Source organism: Pteropus medius, unplaced genomic scaffold (assembly GCF_902729225.1).
Source record: "Pteropus medius unplaced genomic scaffold, Ma_sr-lr_union100, whole genome shotgun sequence".
NCBI lineage: Eukaryota > Metazoa > Chordata > Mammalia > Chiroptera > Pteropodidae > Pteropus > Pteropus medius.
Window position 1 is genome coordinate 2,089,872 of NW_024349227.1, and position 16,463 is coordinate 2,106,334.

General features: G+C 53.0%; 1 protein-coding gene and 1 long non-coding RNA gene across 12 annotated transcripts in view; one reads left to right on the forward strand and one right to left on the reverse strand.

The window, feature by feature from the left end:
• Positions 1-13,161, forward strand: part of LRRN2 (leucine rich repeat neuronal 2) — a 63,575-nt gene extending 50,414 nt beyond the window's left edge. For 3 of the 6 annotated variants that reach the window (XR_005657101.1, XR_005657104.1, XR_005657103.1), the window contains 2 exons: positions 6,121-11,444; positions 11,953-13,161. Coding sequence is in view for 1 of the 6 variants with exons in the window: in XM_039881800.1 (XP_039737734.1) it covers positions 6,356-8,518 (2,163 nt within the window). In the remaining 5 variants the exon portion in view is untranslated. Of the gene's footprint in view, positions 1-3,440; positions 3,632-6,120 lie in introns of all 6 variants that reach the window. The other 3 variants (XR_005657102.1, XR_005657105.1, XM_039881800.1) reach the window with 2 other exon arrangements.
• LOC120617969 (uncharacterized) overlaps positions 1-16,463 on the reverse strand; it is a 47,941-nt gene that overhangs the window by 6,089 nt on the left and 25,389 nt on the right. Inside the window, exons 2-3 of one of the 6 annotated variants that reach the window (XR_005657111.1) lie at positions 10,147-10,258; positions 1,629-1,790 (exon numbers count right to left, since the gene is read on the reverse strand). The exons of 3 other annotated variants lie outside the window; for them this stretch is intronic. This is a non-coding gene — a long non-coding RNA (uncharacterized LOC120617969). The remainder of the gene's footprint in view (positions 1-1,628; positions 1,791-10,146; positions 10,259-16,463) is intronic. 2 more of the 6 variants (XR_005657109.1, XR_005657108.1) reach the window with 2 other exon arrangements.

The following is a 16,463-nucleotide window of genomic DNA, read 5'->3' on the forward strand; positions in this document are numbered from 1 at the left end:
CTTTAAATTGTTTTCATGACACACTAATGGGTTGCCCTTCACAGTTCATGGCTGTAGAACACTTCCCACCCCTGCAGGGAAAATCTGCACTGCACTAGGCTCTGAGAATGCAGAAATCAATAACAAACCATCCTTTCCTCAAAGAGCTCACAGCCTGACTGGGAAGACAGACCTGCAGTCTAACAGCAAGAAAGGTGCCGTGGCAGAAGTCTGTTCAGAGTCTCAGAGACTGTGGGGGGTGGGTGGGGGGGTAGGGTAAACACCCTTCTAAGGGGATCAAGGAAGGTGGTACACTGGGAGATGGCATTTGGGATGGGTTTTTATGGCTGAAGAGGAGTCTGGTCGTTGAAGTTGGGGCAGGGCTTTGCAGGCAGCACGATGCCCGAGTTTTGGAAGGAAGTAGCAAGTGGGAGCATAAGATATCTGAGAATGAGAGGGTCATTTCAGGATGAGGAGGAGAGGTCAAAGAGGCTATCATAAGGGTAAGACAAGAGATAAAAGGAAAGTGGAGCACTGTGGGGTGTGTGTTTGTGAGGTGGGAGAGGGACAGGTCAAGGCAACAGAGGTCTGTTCTCTGTTCTCTTGGAGACGGGTGACTGCTGGTGCTAAGAGATGGGACGGAAGAAACAAGAGCAGGTTTGGTGGGAGATGCTGGGTTTGGGCCAAGTCGAATGTGAAGAGCCTCAGACACGGCCAGGTAGAGAGGTCGGGGTAGTCAGAAGTGAGTCTGGGCCCCTCCTTCCTGGCCGCTCCTCAATTTGCCCTCTTGCCTAGCGCCCCAGAACTCTGTAACGAGAAGACCTGGGGGTCTGCAGCAGAAAATGGGGTGAGCAGTGCTGCCCTAGGAAGTGGCCAAGACCAACTAGGGCTTTGGGGAGGGGAAGTTAGCTGAGAGTCACAGGGCTGCCGGGGGTACATGGGGCCAGGAGGTCATCCTGCCATCCTCCTGCCTCGAGGCAGCTAAGCACTCATAGGCCCAGGCCACAGGGGTGCAGCCAGAGTGGGGTCCTAAGGCACAGAGCGATTTCTAGATAAGGGAAGTATAGAAGGAGAGAGAGGAATCAGCGTCTCTGGAGATGGCCAATTATGCATGAGGCCCGGAGAAGCTATAGCCCCTCAGGATTAAGTGAATTTCGTCTGATGTTCTGGCGTTCCCTAAAGTGTCTAAAGACTGTGGTCCCAAGTTGTGATGGAAAAGTGGGGAGTCTGGGTTAACACATGAAACGGACTGATGGCAATAGAAGTCAAGACACTGGCCAGCTCCAAAGGGGGCTGCATATGGACTGGGAAGAAGGTTCCCAGGAAACTGCTAGAATGCTGGAAATATTTATCTTGATCTGCGTGGTGTTTGTACTGGTATTTACCAATGTAGAAATTTGCTCAGGTATACACTTAGAATTAGTGTCATTTGTGCACTCTCCTATAGCTCAGTGGCATTTTTAAAAAGATTTATTACAAGAGGTGAGCGATGAGAAGTGGGTGGTAAGATTTGGAATGAAAGGGAACAGTGATGGGGGCTAAACAGACACTGCATATCCTTCACAGCCTGCGCGCCTCACTGACGCTCCTGAGCAGCGTTTTATCCCTGTTCTCCAGCTTGGCCATTGGAGGTTCAGAGGGTTACCCACTTTGCCCAAGGTCACACAGCGAGTTAGAGCTGGCTCAAGCTGATTGCAAAGCCCAGGCTTCTTGCTCCACCACTCCTCCTTTGCATAAGTTATTTATGGAATTCCGGCTCCAGAAGAGTACATAAACTCTGAGGTCTCCTTCAGCTCTGAAGTCCTGGTTGTCTGTGATTAAATGAGAAGTGGGAGTAAGGGGCCATGCTCGCCTCCCAGGAGGAGCCGAGGCCAGGTGAACAGATGCGGGGCTGGCCTCCCTCCCTCTGCGTCCCTTCCACCCAGGGCTTATCTGCTGCTGAGGAGGCCGGAGTTTATCAACGCTACACTCAATTATGCTGCCCATCTGTCTCCGCAGCTCAGGGGGACCTAGCACTCAAGCGGAGAAGGCCAGGCAATCGATCACCGATGCCTGCCCGCTCCTCCCTCCACACCCTAGGCTCCGGGGGGCGGGGCGGAGTCTGCCGGAAAGGGGAGAGGAGTGAGGAGGGGGCAGGGAGAGGCAGCCTCCACCAGCCGGCAGGAGGAGCAGTGATCTAAATGTGGCAGGAGCACAGGACTCTGAGGAGGGAAAAACAGCTCTGGCTACTGACAACAGTTTCCCCAATCTCTTCATTTTTTTAGAGCTTTGCCAAGAGCCTTAGTTTAATAGGGAGTGTAGGGGATCAATTCTGCACTTTCTGCTAAATCCAGAGCAGCTTCCTGGAGGAGGTGGGTCTAATGGAGCTTGCTCCTGGAGTGGGCAACTTTACTTCCCTGACTGTGGCCCCAGGGCTTTCTGCCTCCTGTCACTGAAGGCCCTGCTGCCCCCAGCCCTATGGCAGGCTGGGCTGTGGACCTGCTGGCTCTGTTTGCCCCTGTGGCTCCGGGCCCAGTCGAACTCACACAGGAACCATGTCTTCCTCATGCTGTCCCCCCAACAGGTCACTCTAGCTGGGAGTCAAGGAATAGTGTCTGAGGGGCCTGGCAGCCATCAGGGTGGAGGAACCGAGGACCAAGGCCATCTTGGAAAGGATTTGCGCCTGGGGCTGGCTCCCTGGGCCAGCCCTGCGCTCTGCTCCTGTAAGGCAGGCATTGATCCACCAGGCAGCAAACACTGGCCAGGCTGGTGGGGCCAGACCTGAGTTTGAATCCTGACCTTGCCATGTAGAAGCTGTGAAACCTCTGACTAGTCACTTAACCTCTCAGAGCCTCAATTGCTTCCCCTGCAAAAGGAAACTAAATAATCCCTCTTCCTCCTATACACAGGGCTGTGAGATTATACGTTTCACTCATGAGTGCCCTCTCATGCTCAGTCCTACACCTGGTGCTATGCGGGCACACAAAGCACGTCAGACATGGGCCCTGCCACAAGGAGCTTGAAATCCAGTTGTGGGAAATGTACACGTGATGGTCTGAACTCCCGCTCACCTGGGAGAGTATGCATAAAAGACAATTAGCTTTCTCTGAGCTCCCAGCAGAAATCGCTAATCAGCCTGCCTGAGTGGGCCGTGTGCAAGACAGCCTTAAATGGTGATGGCAGGTGAGTGGGCAGCTCTTGAGTTTCACCCTAGAAGGGGCTGTGTATTCGGCGGTGAGGGGGAGGACTCATCTGGGCCTTTGCCAAGTCTTGGGCTCAGAGGTACTATGCGAACATGAGTCATCGAGCTGCTGCCTCTCCCTGGGTGCTGAACCCCAGGCTGGGCTCTTGGGGAGAAGGAGTGATGCCTCACTCACTTAGTGCAGCCAGAGAGGGCAAGGAGGAGGGTGCTGCTGAGGGTGCAGGGAAAGGCCAGTCTCTGGAGGTTTTTAATTAAGTTTTAAATGGTTTCTCCATCACAGAGGTGTTAGAACAAGGTGCTGGAGGACGAGAGACACCTGGGGTTCAGACAGGGCCTGAAGGCTAGGGATGCTGGTGGCCCAGCTGTAGGCCCCTCTCCACCCACTGCAGCCTTCTCTCTGCCTGTGAACAGTCTCGGGCTCTCCGAATTGTTTTTGCATTTCCGGTCCTGCCAGAGGGGCACTCTTTAAAGGTATGACATATGTATTGTCTATTTCTGCTCACAGCTTTCACCCCACCACCTGGGGGCAACACCGAGCACACAATGGGCAAGTTTAATGGAGGCTTGTGGAACTCTAGGATCCAACTTCTGCTGCCCCAAAGAAGTCCTAGCTGGAGGGCCTCCCAACCCTGGGGGGATGAGCAGAGCTGGAAGGGAACTAACATTTATTGAGCTCTTTGTGTAACACACTCAGCTCCTTTAATCCTAATGACAACTTCATTTTATACATAAGGAACAGACGCTCAGAAGTCAATAACTTTTCCCAGGGTGCTCTGATAGGAAGTGGTAAGTACCTAATAATAGTAAGATCTCTTTGCTGGTGGGTTTTGCTCTCTCATGCCAGGTTTAGGCAGGAAGCAGGACCTCTGGCCTTAGATCCAGTTCCATGACAGGGCCCATCAGGGACTCAGCTTGTCTCCGCTTCTTCTCTGCCCACAGAATCTCCTCTCTTGGTCCCGACTAATGGTCACAGGCTTGGGCGGCCAGGTTTCTCTAGCCGCCCCCCCCTTACACATGTATGCAGCATGCATGCATGTGTGCGTGTGTGTTTGTTTGCCTTGATTTTTCCGTGTCAGTGCACACACACCCTACACAAAACCTCTGCGCATTTTAAGTCACGGTTGTTTCCCCACTTTCCGAAATAGCTGCCAAAGAAGGTGGGAGGTAGTCAGATGTAAATGGGCGTGCCACTGTCCTGCCGAGGGAGGGTACCAGGCTTCCAAGTGCTGCCCTCCCCCATTCCATGTCCTAGAATTGGGGTGAAGTGAGCAAAGAACCCCTCTGGCCCACTAAGAGTCACCTGCCTGGAAGGTGGCAGGAGACACATATCCCAGCTTCCCAAAACTCCCTGGTAAGGAGTCATCGCCCCAGGAGACAAGAATGGGCACCCACAGTGCTGCTGCAGCTGCCGCTGCACCCCGTGGTGCCCAGGATAGGTTCAAGCCAGGCCTGGGGGTCGAGAAGCATGGCGTAAATGGCACAAGCTCTGGACTTGGGTGAATTCCTGTCTCTTGCCGCTCACTAGCTATGTGTCTTAAGCTAAATTCTCTAATCTCTTCTGAACCTCAATTTCTTCATCTGCAACTAGGGATATTAATGATTATCTTGTAGACTAGTTATGAAGGTTAAATCAAAAAAAGACATTTAGAGTCTTTGAAGAGTCCAGGCAAATCACGTACGCTTCTCTGACTCCTATAGCTGGAAAACTCCCCGAATCAGACCTCCACTCAGGCCAGGCAGTCAGGCCAGGCCCAGGAAACCTCCTTTTTCCCCCATCCCGGTTGTGGGCCAAGGCTGGACTTGCCTCCAGCGTGATGCAGCCTACCAGTGAGGTCTGAGAGAACCTGGCTTGGTTCCCTAGATTGGGAGGGAATGAGCAGCAAGGGCTTGCATTATAGGTGGGGGTAGGGGTGGGGCCCGATCTTCTAGGGGAAGGGGCCCTGAGCCACAGAGATTGATTCATACAATAAACACTCAGTGGGCACCTGCCCTGTGCTACAAGCACAATGATGAGTAAGACAGGTCCCTACATGGGGAGACATTTGCACGTGACGTGGTCAGGGCTGTGACGGAAGGAGATGTAGGGCCCTGTAAGAGCATCAAGCAGGCGCCTCAGCCAGGCGGGGGTGGGGGAAGAGTTTTCAGTAGGAGATGACTGACCTTGAGTCTTGAAGAACAGGTAGGGGTTGCCTAGGAGACATGAGAAGGGGGGCATGTCAGGGTAACTTCAGCCTGTAAGGGTTGTGCACGGTCGGTAAGTGGGCTGGCAGCAAGAGAAGCCAGGAGAAGCGGCTGGGGCCAGAGTCACACACCCGCAGGGCTGAGGAGCTCAAACCTGGGCTGCTGGGCGAGGGAAAGCCCTGCTTCTGAGTAGAGTAGTCGACACAAACTCAAGCAGGTCCCAAGCAGGACCACCCTGTTCCCTAGCCTGTCTAGGTGTGGGGTCTGGGGCTACTGCCTTTCAACTTCGGGAGTCCTGGGAGCCCCCCTGGCATTTAGAAGCTGTGCTCGTTGCCACCATCCCCTGCCCACACCACTCGGAGAGCTGTCTGGAAGCTATCACTCTATCTTCCATTTACTGAGAGAGCCAAGGAGGCGGGGAAGAGAGATGTAAGAAAGCTTAGGGACTCTATTCCACATTTCCCTGGACTCAGAAGGACTCTAAAGACGACAATAATGGCAGCTGTTCCCTCTCCTCCACATACACACCTTTCCCAAGAATCCTGGAAGCTTCCAAGGCCCAATCTCTCCCTCCTTCCTTGAAGACTCACAGCCACTCACTCCCCCTGCAGTTCACAGAAAAGAACACTAAGGCCTAAGCACTGTAGGGTGGAACCCAGGAGCCCTGGCCCTGTCCACCCCTCTCAGCCTCTTTGGCCTCGAGTCAGACATGGGAGATGGGAGGAGGGACTAGATTCCGCTTCTCTGCCACATGCTTAACTCTGCCTCCTCTTCTCCAGGGCCGTCCCAGTGGGGCATGGCGACGAGTGAGCAGGCCCAACGGACAAGGATGGAGAGCCGCACCCATGAGGGCAAGAAGTGATGCCCACCCATCCTCACCCCAAGTAGCATGACTGCCCTGGGAGGGGGGGTCCCCAGGCCCTGGCAGGCTGCTGACCCTCAGCCTGCAAACCGCTAAAAGCAGAAGGACTCCAGACTTTTCCTGTGGATGGTCCCCTCCCCTGCAGCTCCACCATGAGGCTCCTTGTGGCCCCCCTTTTGCTAGCTTGGGTGGCTGGTGCTATTGCTGCTGTGCCCGTGGTACCCTGGCGTGTGCCCTGCCCCGCTCAGTGTGCCTGCCAGATCCGGCCCTGGTATACACCCCGCTCATCCTACCGCGAGGCCACCACCGTGGACTGCAATGACCGATTCCTAACGGCCGTGCCCCCAGCGCTACCTGCCGGCACGCAGACCCTGCTACTGCAGAGCAACGGCATCGTCCGCGTGGACCAGGGTGAGCTCGCCTACCTAGCCAACCTCACAGAGCTAGACCTGTCCCAGAACAGCTTTGCGGATGCCCGAGACTGTGATTTCCGTGCCCTGCCCCAGCTGCTGAGCCTGCATCTGGAGGAGAACCAGCTGACCCGGCTGGAGGATCACAGCTTTGCAGGGCTGGCCAGCCTGCAGGAGCTCTATCTCAACCACAACCAGCTGCACCGCATTGCCCCCCAGGCCTTCGCTGGCCTCAGCAACCTGCTTCGGCTGCATCTCAACTCCAACCTGCTGAGAGCCGTGGACAGCCGGTGGTTCGAGATGCTGCCCAACCTGGAGATCCTCATGATCGGCGGCAACAGGGTGGATGCCATCCTGGACATGAACTTCCGGCCCCTGGCCAACCTGCGCAGCCTGGTGCTAGCAGGCATGAACCTTCGGGAGATCTCTGACTACGCCCTGGAGGGGCTGCAAAGCCTGGAGAGCCTCTCCTTCTACGACAACCAGCTGGCCCAGGTGCCCAGGCGGGCGCTGGAGCAGGTGCCCGGCCTCAAGTTCCTGGACCTTAACAAGAACCCGCTCCAGCGGGTGGGGCCGGGAGACTTCGCCAACATGCTGCACCTCAAGGAGCTGGGGCTGAACAACATGGAGGAGCTGGTTTCCATCGACAAGTTTGCCCTGGTCAACCTCCCTGAGCTGACCAAGCTGGATGTCACCAACAACCCCCGGCTGTCCTTCATCCACCCCCGCGCCTTCCACCACCTGCCCCAGATGGAAACCCTCATGCTCAACAACAATGCGCTCAGTGCCTTGCACCGGCAGACGGTGGAGTCCCTGCCCAACCTGCAGGAGGTGGGTCTTCATGGCAACCCCATCCGCTGTGACTGTGTCATCCGCTGGGCTAATGCCACAGGCACCCGTGTCCGCTTCATCGAGCCGCAGTCCACCCTGTGTGCTGAGCCGCCAGACCTCCAGCGCCGCCCAGTCCGAGAGGTGCCCTTCCGAGAGATGACAGACCACTGCCTGCCCCTCATCTCCCCACGCAGCCTCCCCACCAGCCTCCACGTGGCCAGTGGAGAGAGTCTGGTGCTACACTGCCGGGCGCTGGCTGAACCGGAACCTGAGATCTACTGGGTCACTCCAGCTGGGGTTCGACTGACAGCTGCCCGTGCAGGCAGGAGATACCGGGTGTACCCTGAGGGAACCCTGGAGCTGCGGAGGGTGACAGTGGAAGAAGCAGGGCTGTACACCTGTGTGGCTCAGAACCTGGTAGGGGCTGATACTAAGACAGTTAGTGTGGCGATTGGCCGGGCTCCCCTGCAGCCAGGCAGGGACGAGAGATGGGGGCTAGAGCTCCGAGTGCAGGAGACGCACCCCTATCACATCCTGCTATCTTGGGTACCCCCACCCAACACTGTCTCCACCAACCTCACCTGGTCCAGCACCTCCTCCCTCCAGGGCGGGGGAGCCACTGCTCTGGCCCGCCTGCCTCGGGGCACCGATAGCTACAACATCACCCGCCTCCTTCAGGCCACAGAGTACTGGGCCTGCCTGCAAGTGGCCTTTGCTGATGCCCACACTCAGTTGGCTTGTGTGTGGGCCAGGACTAAAGAGGCCACTCCTTGCCACAGAGCCTTAGGGGACCGACCTGGGCTCATAGCCATCCTGGCTCTGGCCATCTTCCTGCTGGCAGCCGGGCTAGCAGCCCACCTCGGCACTGGCCAGCCCAGGCAGGGGGTGGGTGGGCGGCCTCTCTTTCCAGCCTGGGCTTTCTGGGGCTGGGGTGCCCCCTCAGTCCGGGTGGTTTCTGCACCCCTTGTCCTGCCCTGGAATCTGGGAAGGAAGTTATCCAGGTCCTCAGAAGGGGAGACACTGTCATCCCCATTGTCACAAAATTCCTGGAGCTCGGCCTGTCCTCAGCAGTAGAAAAATGACTAGGACTACGTTTTACCAAAAGGGAAGCAATTTGGGCCAGATGCCCTGCCAAAAAAGTGACATGGACCCACATGCTTGAGGCCTGGCAGCTGGACCAAGACAGACCAGGCTTTGTGGCCCCAGGGGCTGCTCCTGCAGCCTCCAGAACGTGGCCCTTACCTTCTGGGGGCTCCTCTGCTGCCTTTTTGAGGAGCATCTGCAAGGGACAGAAGGACTCTGGCTAGAGCCTTCCACCTCCCCACTTGTCTACATGGCCAGAGGCCCCTGGATGTCCCCTGCCTGTGTCCCCAGGCCCATGGCCCACAGGATGCACCCCTCCTCTTCTCTTTCATCTGTACAGTCTCAGTTGCTTGCTCTTTCCCCTCCTGGGCAAGGGCTGACGGAGGCCTCTCCTCCCATCTTGGGGGACTGCTCCCAGAGTGGACCCCAGGCAGGCTTTGAAGGACATTTGGAAAGAGGATGCCCAGGACCGCCTCCTCTTGGCGCCCCGGTTGGCACTCTGAGGTTGACTTTCTATAGGCAATTTTGTACCTTTGTGGATAAATGTGTCACCTCCCCCCAACCCAATTCACTCTTTTCTCCTGTTTTGTAAAAAAATAAAACTAAATAAGAACAAGAGTAATAAGGGGGGAAAGGGAACAAAAGGGAACTAGTCCTTTGAATACTGGGTATAACTCAGAGCTCTGTGCTCTGGCGACCCTTCAAAGCCCAGAAGGCGACAGAGGGAGGACCTGGGAACGGAGAGGAGGGAGGAGAGAGCAAAAAACGGCAAAAGAGGGCGAGGGGGCTCAGATAGTTCCCTTTAGGTTTGGATTCCGGTCTCCCCCAGAAAGTCCCCATAACTGTGAGCAGCAGAGCCAGGGGAAGGGGGACAAAAAGCAGGAGAGGCTGACGAGAGGGAGGAAGCACAGGAGGCAAGGAAAGAGCGGGGTGGGGAGAAAAATGGAGAAAAAGCAAGAGGTGGAGGGAGTGGAAATTTCCATCACCAAACATTGTCACCCCTTCTCGTTCTCTGATAAGCAATTAACATGCCAGTGCATAAGAAGCACTTCTCAGACCTATTTCTAATTAAACAAACCTAAGAGGCAGAATCATGCAGAGAATTGCAAATCATCAAGACAGCAAGAACTTGGGCTCACTGGGGCAGGGAGGGGGTGTGGGGCGATAGAGGATTTGGGGAGGGGAGGGCTGTGGGACAAGGAAATCACTGCATTTATCTTTCCGGTCCATTTCAATATAATTTGCTATGAGCCTGATTTGCTTCTGCAGTATTAAAAAAAAAAACAAATTGACTTCTGAGGACCAAGTGTGAAGACGACATCTGTTGGAAAGGCAGCAGAGGCAAGGGGAGGGGCTGCTGTGGCCAACCCAGGGGGCAGCTCCCGAGCCAGAGGCCCCTGGCCATAGCATTTGTTTCTGAGTTAAGCTGGGAAAAGTCATGGGGCTCCTGAGACTGAAAAGAAGCAACGTGAGCCTAAGGACCCCTGTGCTATAGACACATTCAGCAGACTTGTTAGAGGCTGCTCTAAGCTGCCATCGAGAGTCAAATGCACACACTGGTGGAAGCCAGACCAGGAAACAGCATCGGGCCCTACGGGACCTAGAAAGAGCACACTCACCCCAAGCCAGAGGGCAATGTTCCTTTCTCTGTGAACACGGGAGAGCAGGATTCTCTGAAGACCTTCCACAAACAGCCAGTTTAGAAGTCTTCTTCCTCTTGAGCAAGTCAACCTGTCTCAGAAACACCCCAGAGTTTTCTAAACACAGATGGCTGGGCCCATCCTCCGAGTTTCTGGTCTAGATCTGGGTTTAGATCTAGACCTGAGAATTTGCATTTCTAAGAAGTTTTCAGGTGATGCTGATGCTGCTGGTCTGGGGACCACACTTTAAGAACCTCAGGGCTCCAGCTTGGGGTGGCTAGAATGTCTCACTCCTGCTCCAGGCCTCCAGGAGAGGGCTGGGGAAGGAGCTGGAGGATGATTCCTCCACTTCTCCCCTTACTGGTGGGCTGCTCAGGTCAGCAGGATCCATTCACAGATGCTCATTTCCAAGGGCGGGTGGTGTATTCTTTAGGGGAGGGGGCTGGGCAAGCAGAGACATGACATACCCAGCCCCTTACCCTCCTGATACCCATGGCCCACACTCCTGAGCCTGCAGCATCCCTCCTTGATGAACTTTGGGATCCCCATGGCTGCATTCTGGGCAGCCCTGCCAGCCGGCTAAAGCTGGCCAGTGGGATCTAGCCTGTTCACCATCTGTGAGGTTTGGATTTGTTCTCTGTGACCCAGCAGGTCTGTGGGGAAGAAGCAGGGCAGCGCCTATGTGGATCACGAAGAACTGGAGTCAGAAATCAATGCCTCTTTTCCTTTAGGACGATCGGCAGTCGCTGCCTTTCCGCATGGGCCCACGTGGCACAGAGATTCGAGGTGCTGTTCCCTTGAATAAGCACTCAGAGCCCTGGAGAGCCTGTGGAGCCCTGCAGCCCTCTCCCATCAGCACCTCCGCTGCCACCCCACAACGCTCCTAGGATCCCTGGGCCCCAGAATGTGACCACCAGCACAGCTAGAGGCCCAGGGCCTTAGATCCCACTAGCTGGAAACACCCTAAATGTGCCTGAGTTTGGAAGATGGAAGACCTCTTACTGCCCTCCTTTCCCCCAGGCTCCTCGGCTACAGACAGGAAGCCTGAAGGGGTGGCAGGAGTCCCTGGGGAGACGGGATGCCATTCTGGCTCCTAGCCTCCTCACTCCCAGGGCCTCGCTGCACTGCTGCTTCCCAGACGCTGCGGAGCTTACAGCTGCTTGAGTCCTTGGAAATGAATCCCTTCTTCTGGGGGGAAAAGGCAGTTATGGTGATTTAACCTGTCTCTCGACGGAATCTCCATGTCTTATGCACATTGGCCACCCCGGGGAATTCAGGTGAGCTGGGGAGAGGATGGGAGTGAGTGGCCTCTTTTCTCCTGGAAAGAGATGACACTGTCAGGACATAGCCAGATATGGAGAGGGAGAAAAAGGCACTTTGTGGGTTGCTGTGTCCTAGAATAGCTAGAAACTGAGCAAATGAGGGTGAGCAGCCTCTCCCTGGTACAGAGCGGGGCACGTGGCTCAGGTGTGTTTCGACCAGGTGAGAGGACGGTGGGACCATGCCCTCTAGGTCTATTAATATGGCATAAGTGGCATTTGAAGTCTTAGCTTTCACACTAGACTGAGTGGGTAGGCAACTAAACATGCTGGTTTAAAACAAACAAAACAGCTATGTACCTGGTCTCTTCTGTACATTTAAGATTGCTTTTTTAAACTCTAAATAGAAAGCAATATTTATTTCTGTTTATATTTTAAATTGTTACGTAGGGCTTATCATTTCTATCTATCGAGATGATTTTAAAACCCAAGCTAACTATCGAATGTATGAACCTTCCCTCGCTAGTACATGCCGCTGCACGGTTCCATCCTGCCTTCTGCGTCCTCATCCACAGCTCAGATAGATTGTGGAGCAGACCTGGGCGGACACGTCCTGCGGCTCACCACAGCAGCCTTCCCACCAGCCTCGCATGGGCCCATCAATCAATATGTCTGGTGTGGCCACTCAGCCAACTGCAAACCACTTAAATATACTGTCCTGCAACCAACGTTTCTGCATTCTCTCACGAGGCCGACTGGAAGGCAGTGTCGAAATGAGGAAACAGTGAGCCTGTGGCATTCCTGAGAGCTATCGGACTAGTCCCCAGACCACCAAAGTAAATGAGTTTGGCTGATCTATGGGACTTTCCTGGTGTGAACACTGCAAGGCTCTTGTTTCAGGAACTCTCTCAGCCCTGGGCAAACTAGGATGGTTGGTCACCTAGTTATGGGGACTCTTTCTAAGTGTACCCAGCCATCCTCCTTCCCTTTTCCCTCGCTTCCTCTGAATCACAACTAATTCATAAGCACGACTGCGATGGGCACAGTTCTAGGAACTGGGGACATATATAAAACTCTCTGAGCCTGACTTCACATTTTACTGAGGGAAAATAGTTGATAGACAGGACCAGTAAATAAGAATATGTAGTATGTTGGATGGTAATGAGTGCAGTGGAGAAAAAAATAAGGGAAGAAGATAAGAGGGGGTATGAGGGCTTATGCAGGGTGCTCGGCACAGGCGTTGTTGAGAAGGTGACATTCGGCGGAGAGAACCAAGCAGTTATCTGGGGGAAGAGTGATCCAGGCAGAGAACAGCATGGATGAAGGCCAAGAGCAAGGACACTGGTGTGACCAGAGCAAGAGCAGGTGGGGGAAGAGCAACCGTGAGACCCGAGGTCAGAGACACAGCCGGGCAGTTGTATTCGGTACTATAGGCCACTGGAAGGGCGTGGGCTTTTTCTTCCAGTGAAAGGGGAGCCGTTGGAGGGTCCTGAGCAGATGCGGCATGATTTGGCATAATGGGATCCCTCTGGTTGCTAGGCTGAGAACGTCATGGGTGTGGAGTGGCGAAAGGCAGAAGCAGAAAGGCCAGTCAGGAGGCCACTGCAATAATCACTACAGTTTAATCCTTGCTTCTAGAACTTTGCCAGGGATGGACACTAAGCACACCTCTGTATCTCCCAAATCTATGCTTTCCCCTATTTTTGAAAATTAAAGCCACATTTACTCTTTCACAGGCTCCTGACCCCCTCTGCCTTTCCCCATGAATCTTTAAAGCGGCTCACGTAGATTAAGGCTCCAACATCAAGTTCACAAGCCTGTCAGTGCCCTGCCTTGTAACAGAGAGACTGGAGCTCATTCAACGTAGTGAGGAATGAGCTTCATTAGCCTCCAATTGTATCTTCATTGTGTTTGTCATTCAAGCACGTCATTCTGAGGGAGAAACAGCAGTGACAGGAGGCGTCCCTATCCTATCCAGCCCTTCCTTTGTCACCATTGACGCTTTGGCTGTTCTAGGACTGATGTGCAGCTTCATTTTTGATGATTTTACCAAGGGAACCCTTGTGTATACCTCACGGGTTTTACAAGTGTCAGAACACCTGTATTTAACCTTCCCAGCGTGGCTCTTACCCATTCGTGCTATCCTTTTGCGGTTGCCCTTCGATTAATACCATCTCCTCGTATTTGTTACAGAACGGCTAACGTCGAGCCCTTACTCTGTGCTAGCCACGCTAGTAGAGGTTTCCCACACACGCCGTTTCATTTCGTTCACTGCCACCTTACAAAGTGGATACTATTATCTGCACTTTACAAATTGAGATATGAGAACTCAGGCTAAATAATTTATCCAAGGTCACACAGCTAGTAGGTGGCAGGGTCAGGATTCAAATGCTGTCTGGTTCCAAAGACTCTGTCTTAACCACCCTGCTCTACTAGATTCAAATTTATATTCTTTAAAAGTATGTCAATAATTTGCCAAGAACATAAGAACTTCTACAATCTGTGTGCAGATTTTAGAGCGCTCCCAGTGCAGCCACTTTATTTTTAGATGCTGCCCTCTTTTTATTCAGGATAATTTATGACTTTATTGTCAGAACTTCGGTTTTAAAACCACTTGAATTATATTGTCTTGAGAATTACAGCTTCTGATTCTTTTCTCTAACTTTTGAAACATACTATTTAGAAGTCTGGGTATATCTCATTTTGCCCCTTTATCCTTTCTGTCCTTAGATGCTATGAATTCTAAAATTCCGTAGTGGAGGTTCTGATCTCTTCCGTCACCAGGCAGTTCTTTGTTGGTCAGAATTATGTCCAGAGCAGACTTTGCCTATGGGCTTCCTTTGCTTCTGAGCTCAGACATCACCTGGTAAGTCAGGAGCTCAACACTGAGCTGAGCGAGGCACCAATCAAGTGTCTACGGTCCCCACCACGTCGTCTGTCCTCATGACCATTTCTTAGCGCTGATTAGAAAACACGATCCCTACGGCCTCCTTCTGGCCAAGTGTCGTTCTCATGCCACAATGTCCTCCTGAGCCATTCTCCTTTTTGTCTTTATCCAAAAACTGGTTCCACTTGTCACCTTCCATTGCCAGCTAAGGTCGGGAATCAGCATCCATCCTCGCCCTCCTCTGCAAACTCCAAATCTTTGTGCCCCTCCAGGTTCCCTTTTCTACAGTCCCCAGCAAGGAACTCAGAGTTCTCCTCTGCCTTGTTTGCAGACATTTCCAATTGCTACAGTTCCTCACCCCCACCTGCAGCACCACTGTGCGCAAAGGGGCCTGGTGGTCTTGCTCATCGATGTATGGGAGCTCTGAAGAGCCTCTATTGGAAAATGAAAGCTCCCGTGGCAACAGGAGAAAACAGTAGTTAGAGGGCATGCTAAGGAGCTATTCCTCATCCCCTCATTGCCACCTCAGGAACCAAAAAGGCCAGGCTATCAGCCTGTGAGGAGGGAAGAAGGATCCCAGGCTCAACCTGCGTAGGAATGATGTGTGGTACGTTGTGGCACATGACTGAGCTCACTGACATCTACTTTCTCATTTGCTCTTAGTAATAATGCAGTGAATTAGGCAACACAGATATGGTTGTTATCCCCATTTTACAGTTAAGGAGACTGAGGCTTGGAAATTTTATGTAACTTACCCAAGCTCATACGACTATGAGTGGAGCTGGAATTTTAATCAAGTTCTTCTAATTCCAAACTCCCATACTCTATTCACCGACCCACACTGCCTTCTACATAAAAACAAGGATGTGAGTGCATTGCACTTCTCTCAGAGGAGCAATCAGGTACTAACTACAGAGGAAAAGGAGGAGAGTATCATTTGCACTGACGAGGATTATAGGAACTGGACTTGTAGGTTGCAGACTGAGACAGAGGAGCCCAGGCTGCAAGTGCATACCTCCAGAGCTCAAAGGCCACTGCTTGGTAAGGACCCTCACAGCCGAAGCCAGCCTCACAGAGTCACCTGGCCCTGCCTTCTAATGGCCTTGATATTATCGCCATCATTTTACAGTGAGGATGGAGGGGAACTGGAACTCCAGTCTCCTGGCTCAGGAAAGGCTACTGACAGTCACTGGTGGAGGGTCATAGTCCTCACTGGTTCAGATAGACTTGGGAGAGTCCATGGACCCTGCGAAGTGCTGACAAATTTTTCTGCATATGTGAAATTTTCTGGAGAGAGGCCACTTTGGATTTAATAAGATTCTGAAATGGGTCCATACCCTCCCCACAAAAAGTCAAGGATTGATGTATTGGAGGGTCTGAGAGTCACATCCACGGCTGCAGAACTTCAGACTTCAGTTAGGAGTTGCCATGGAAAACAGCCACCCACAACAACGTGGGGGTCTGTCAGGCAGAATTAGACTGATGAACATCTGCCATTTCTGCACCTAAATGGGATTCAGATTTACGTACATAGAAATTTCCTTTAAAATAAGGAAAATAAGTGAATTCTCAGTGTTCTCATTTGCAAAGCCAGGGCTGCTACGTCTGCCCCTAACCTTTAATCAAAGCTTTGAGGTTCTAGCCCATGAAAACCTACAAGCTTTCTGGAACTTCACTGCACTTCCCACCCCGATGTCAGCTCTGTGAGTCCTCTAACCCTGAGGGCCACATTAGAGCTCACTCAGTCAGTCAATGACATCTGACCACCATGTGCCCCGGGAAGGCCCAGGGTTCTCCCAGGTGCCTTGGGAAACCCAGTTTCAAAACATTCTACTTTTTAATCTTGGGTAGATTAGAATCACCCATCCTGTTCTAGTTCTCCTTTATGCCCTTTCCCCAGTTCATCAACTTCTCTGACACCCCCCCCATACACATACACACACCGCACACACACACACACACACACACACATAAATGAACCGCGTGCACACATGCATGTACATGCACTTGTACAAACACATACAACTTTGTAAATGTCATTTGCAGCTCTGTTCCAGTCCCCATTCTACACACCATCTGCCAGAAGCTATTTTAAGCACCTAATAAAACAGTTTTAGAATGAATCCTGGGGTGTTCTGCCCTTTCCTTCC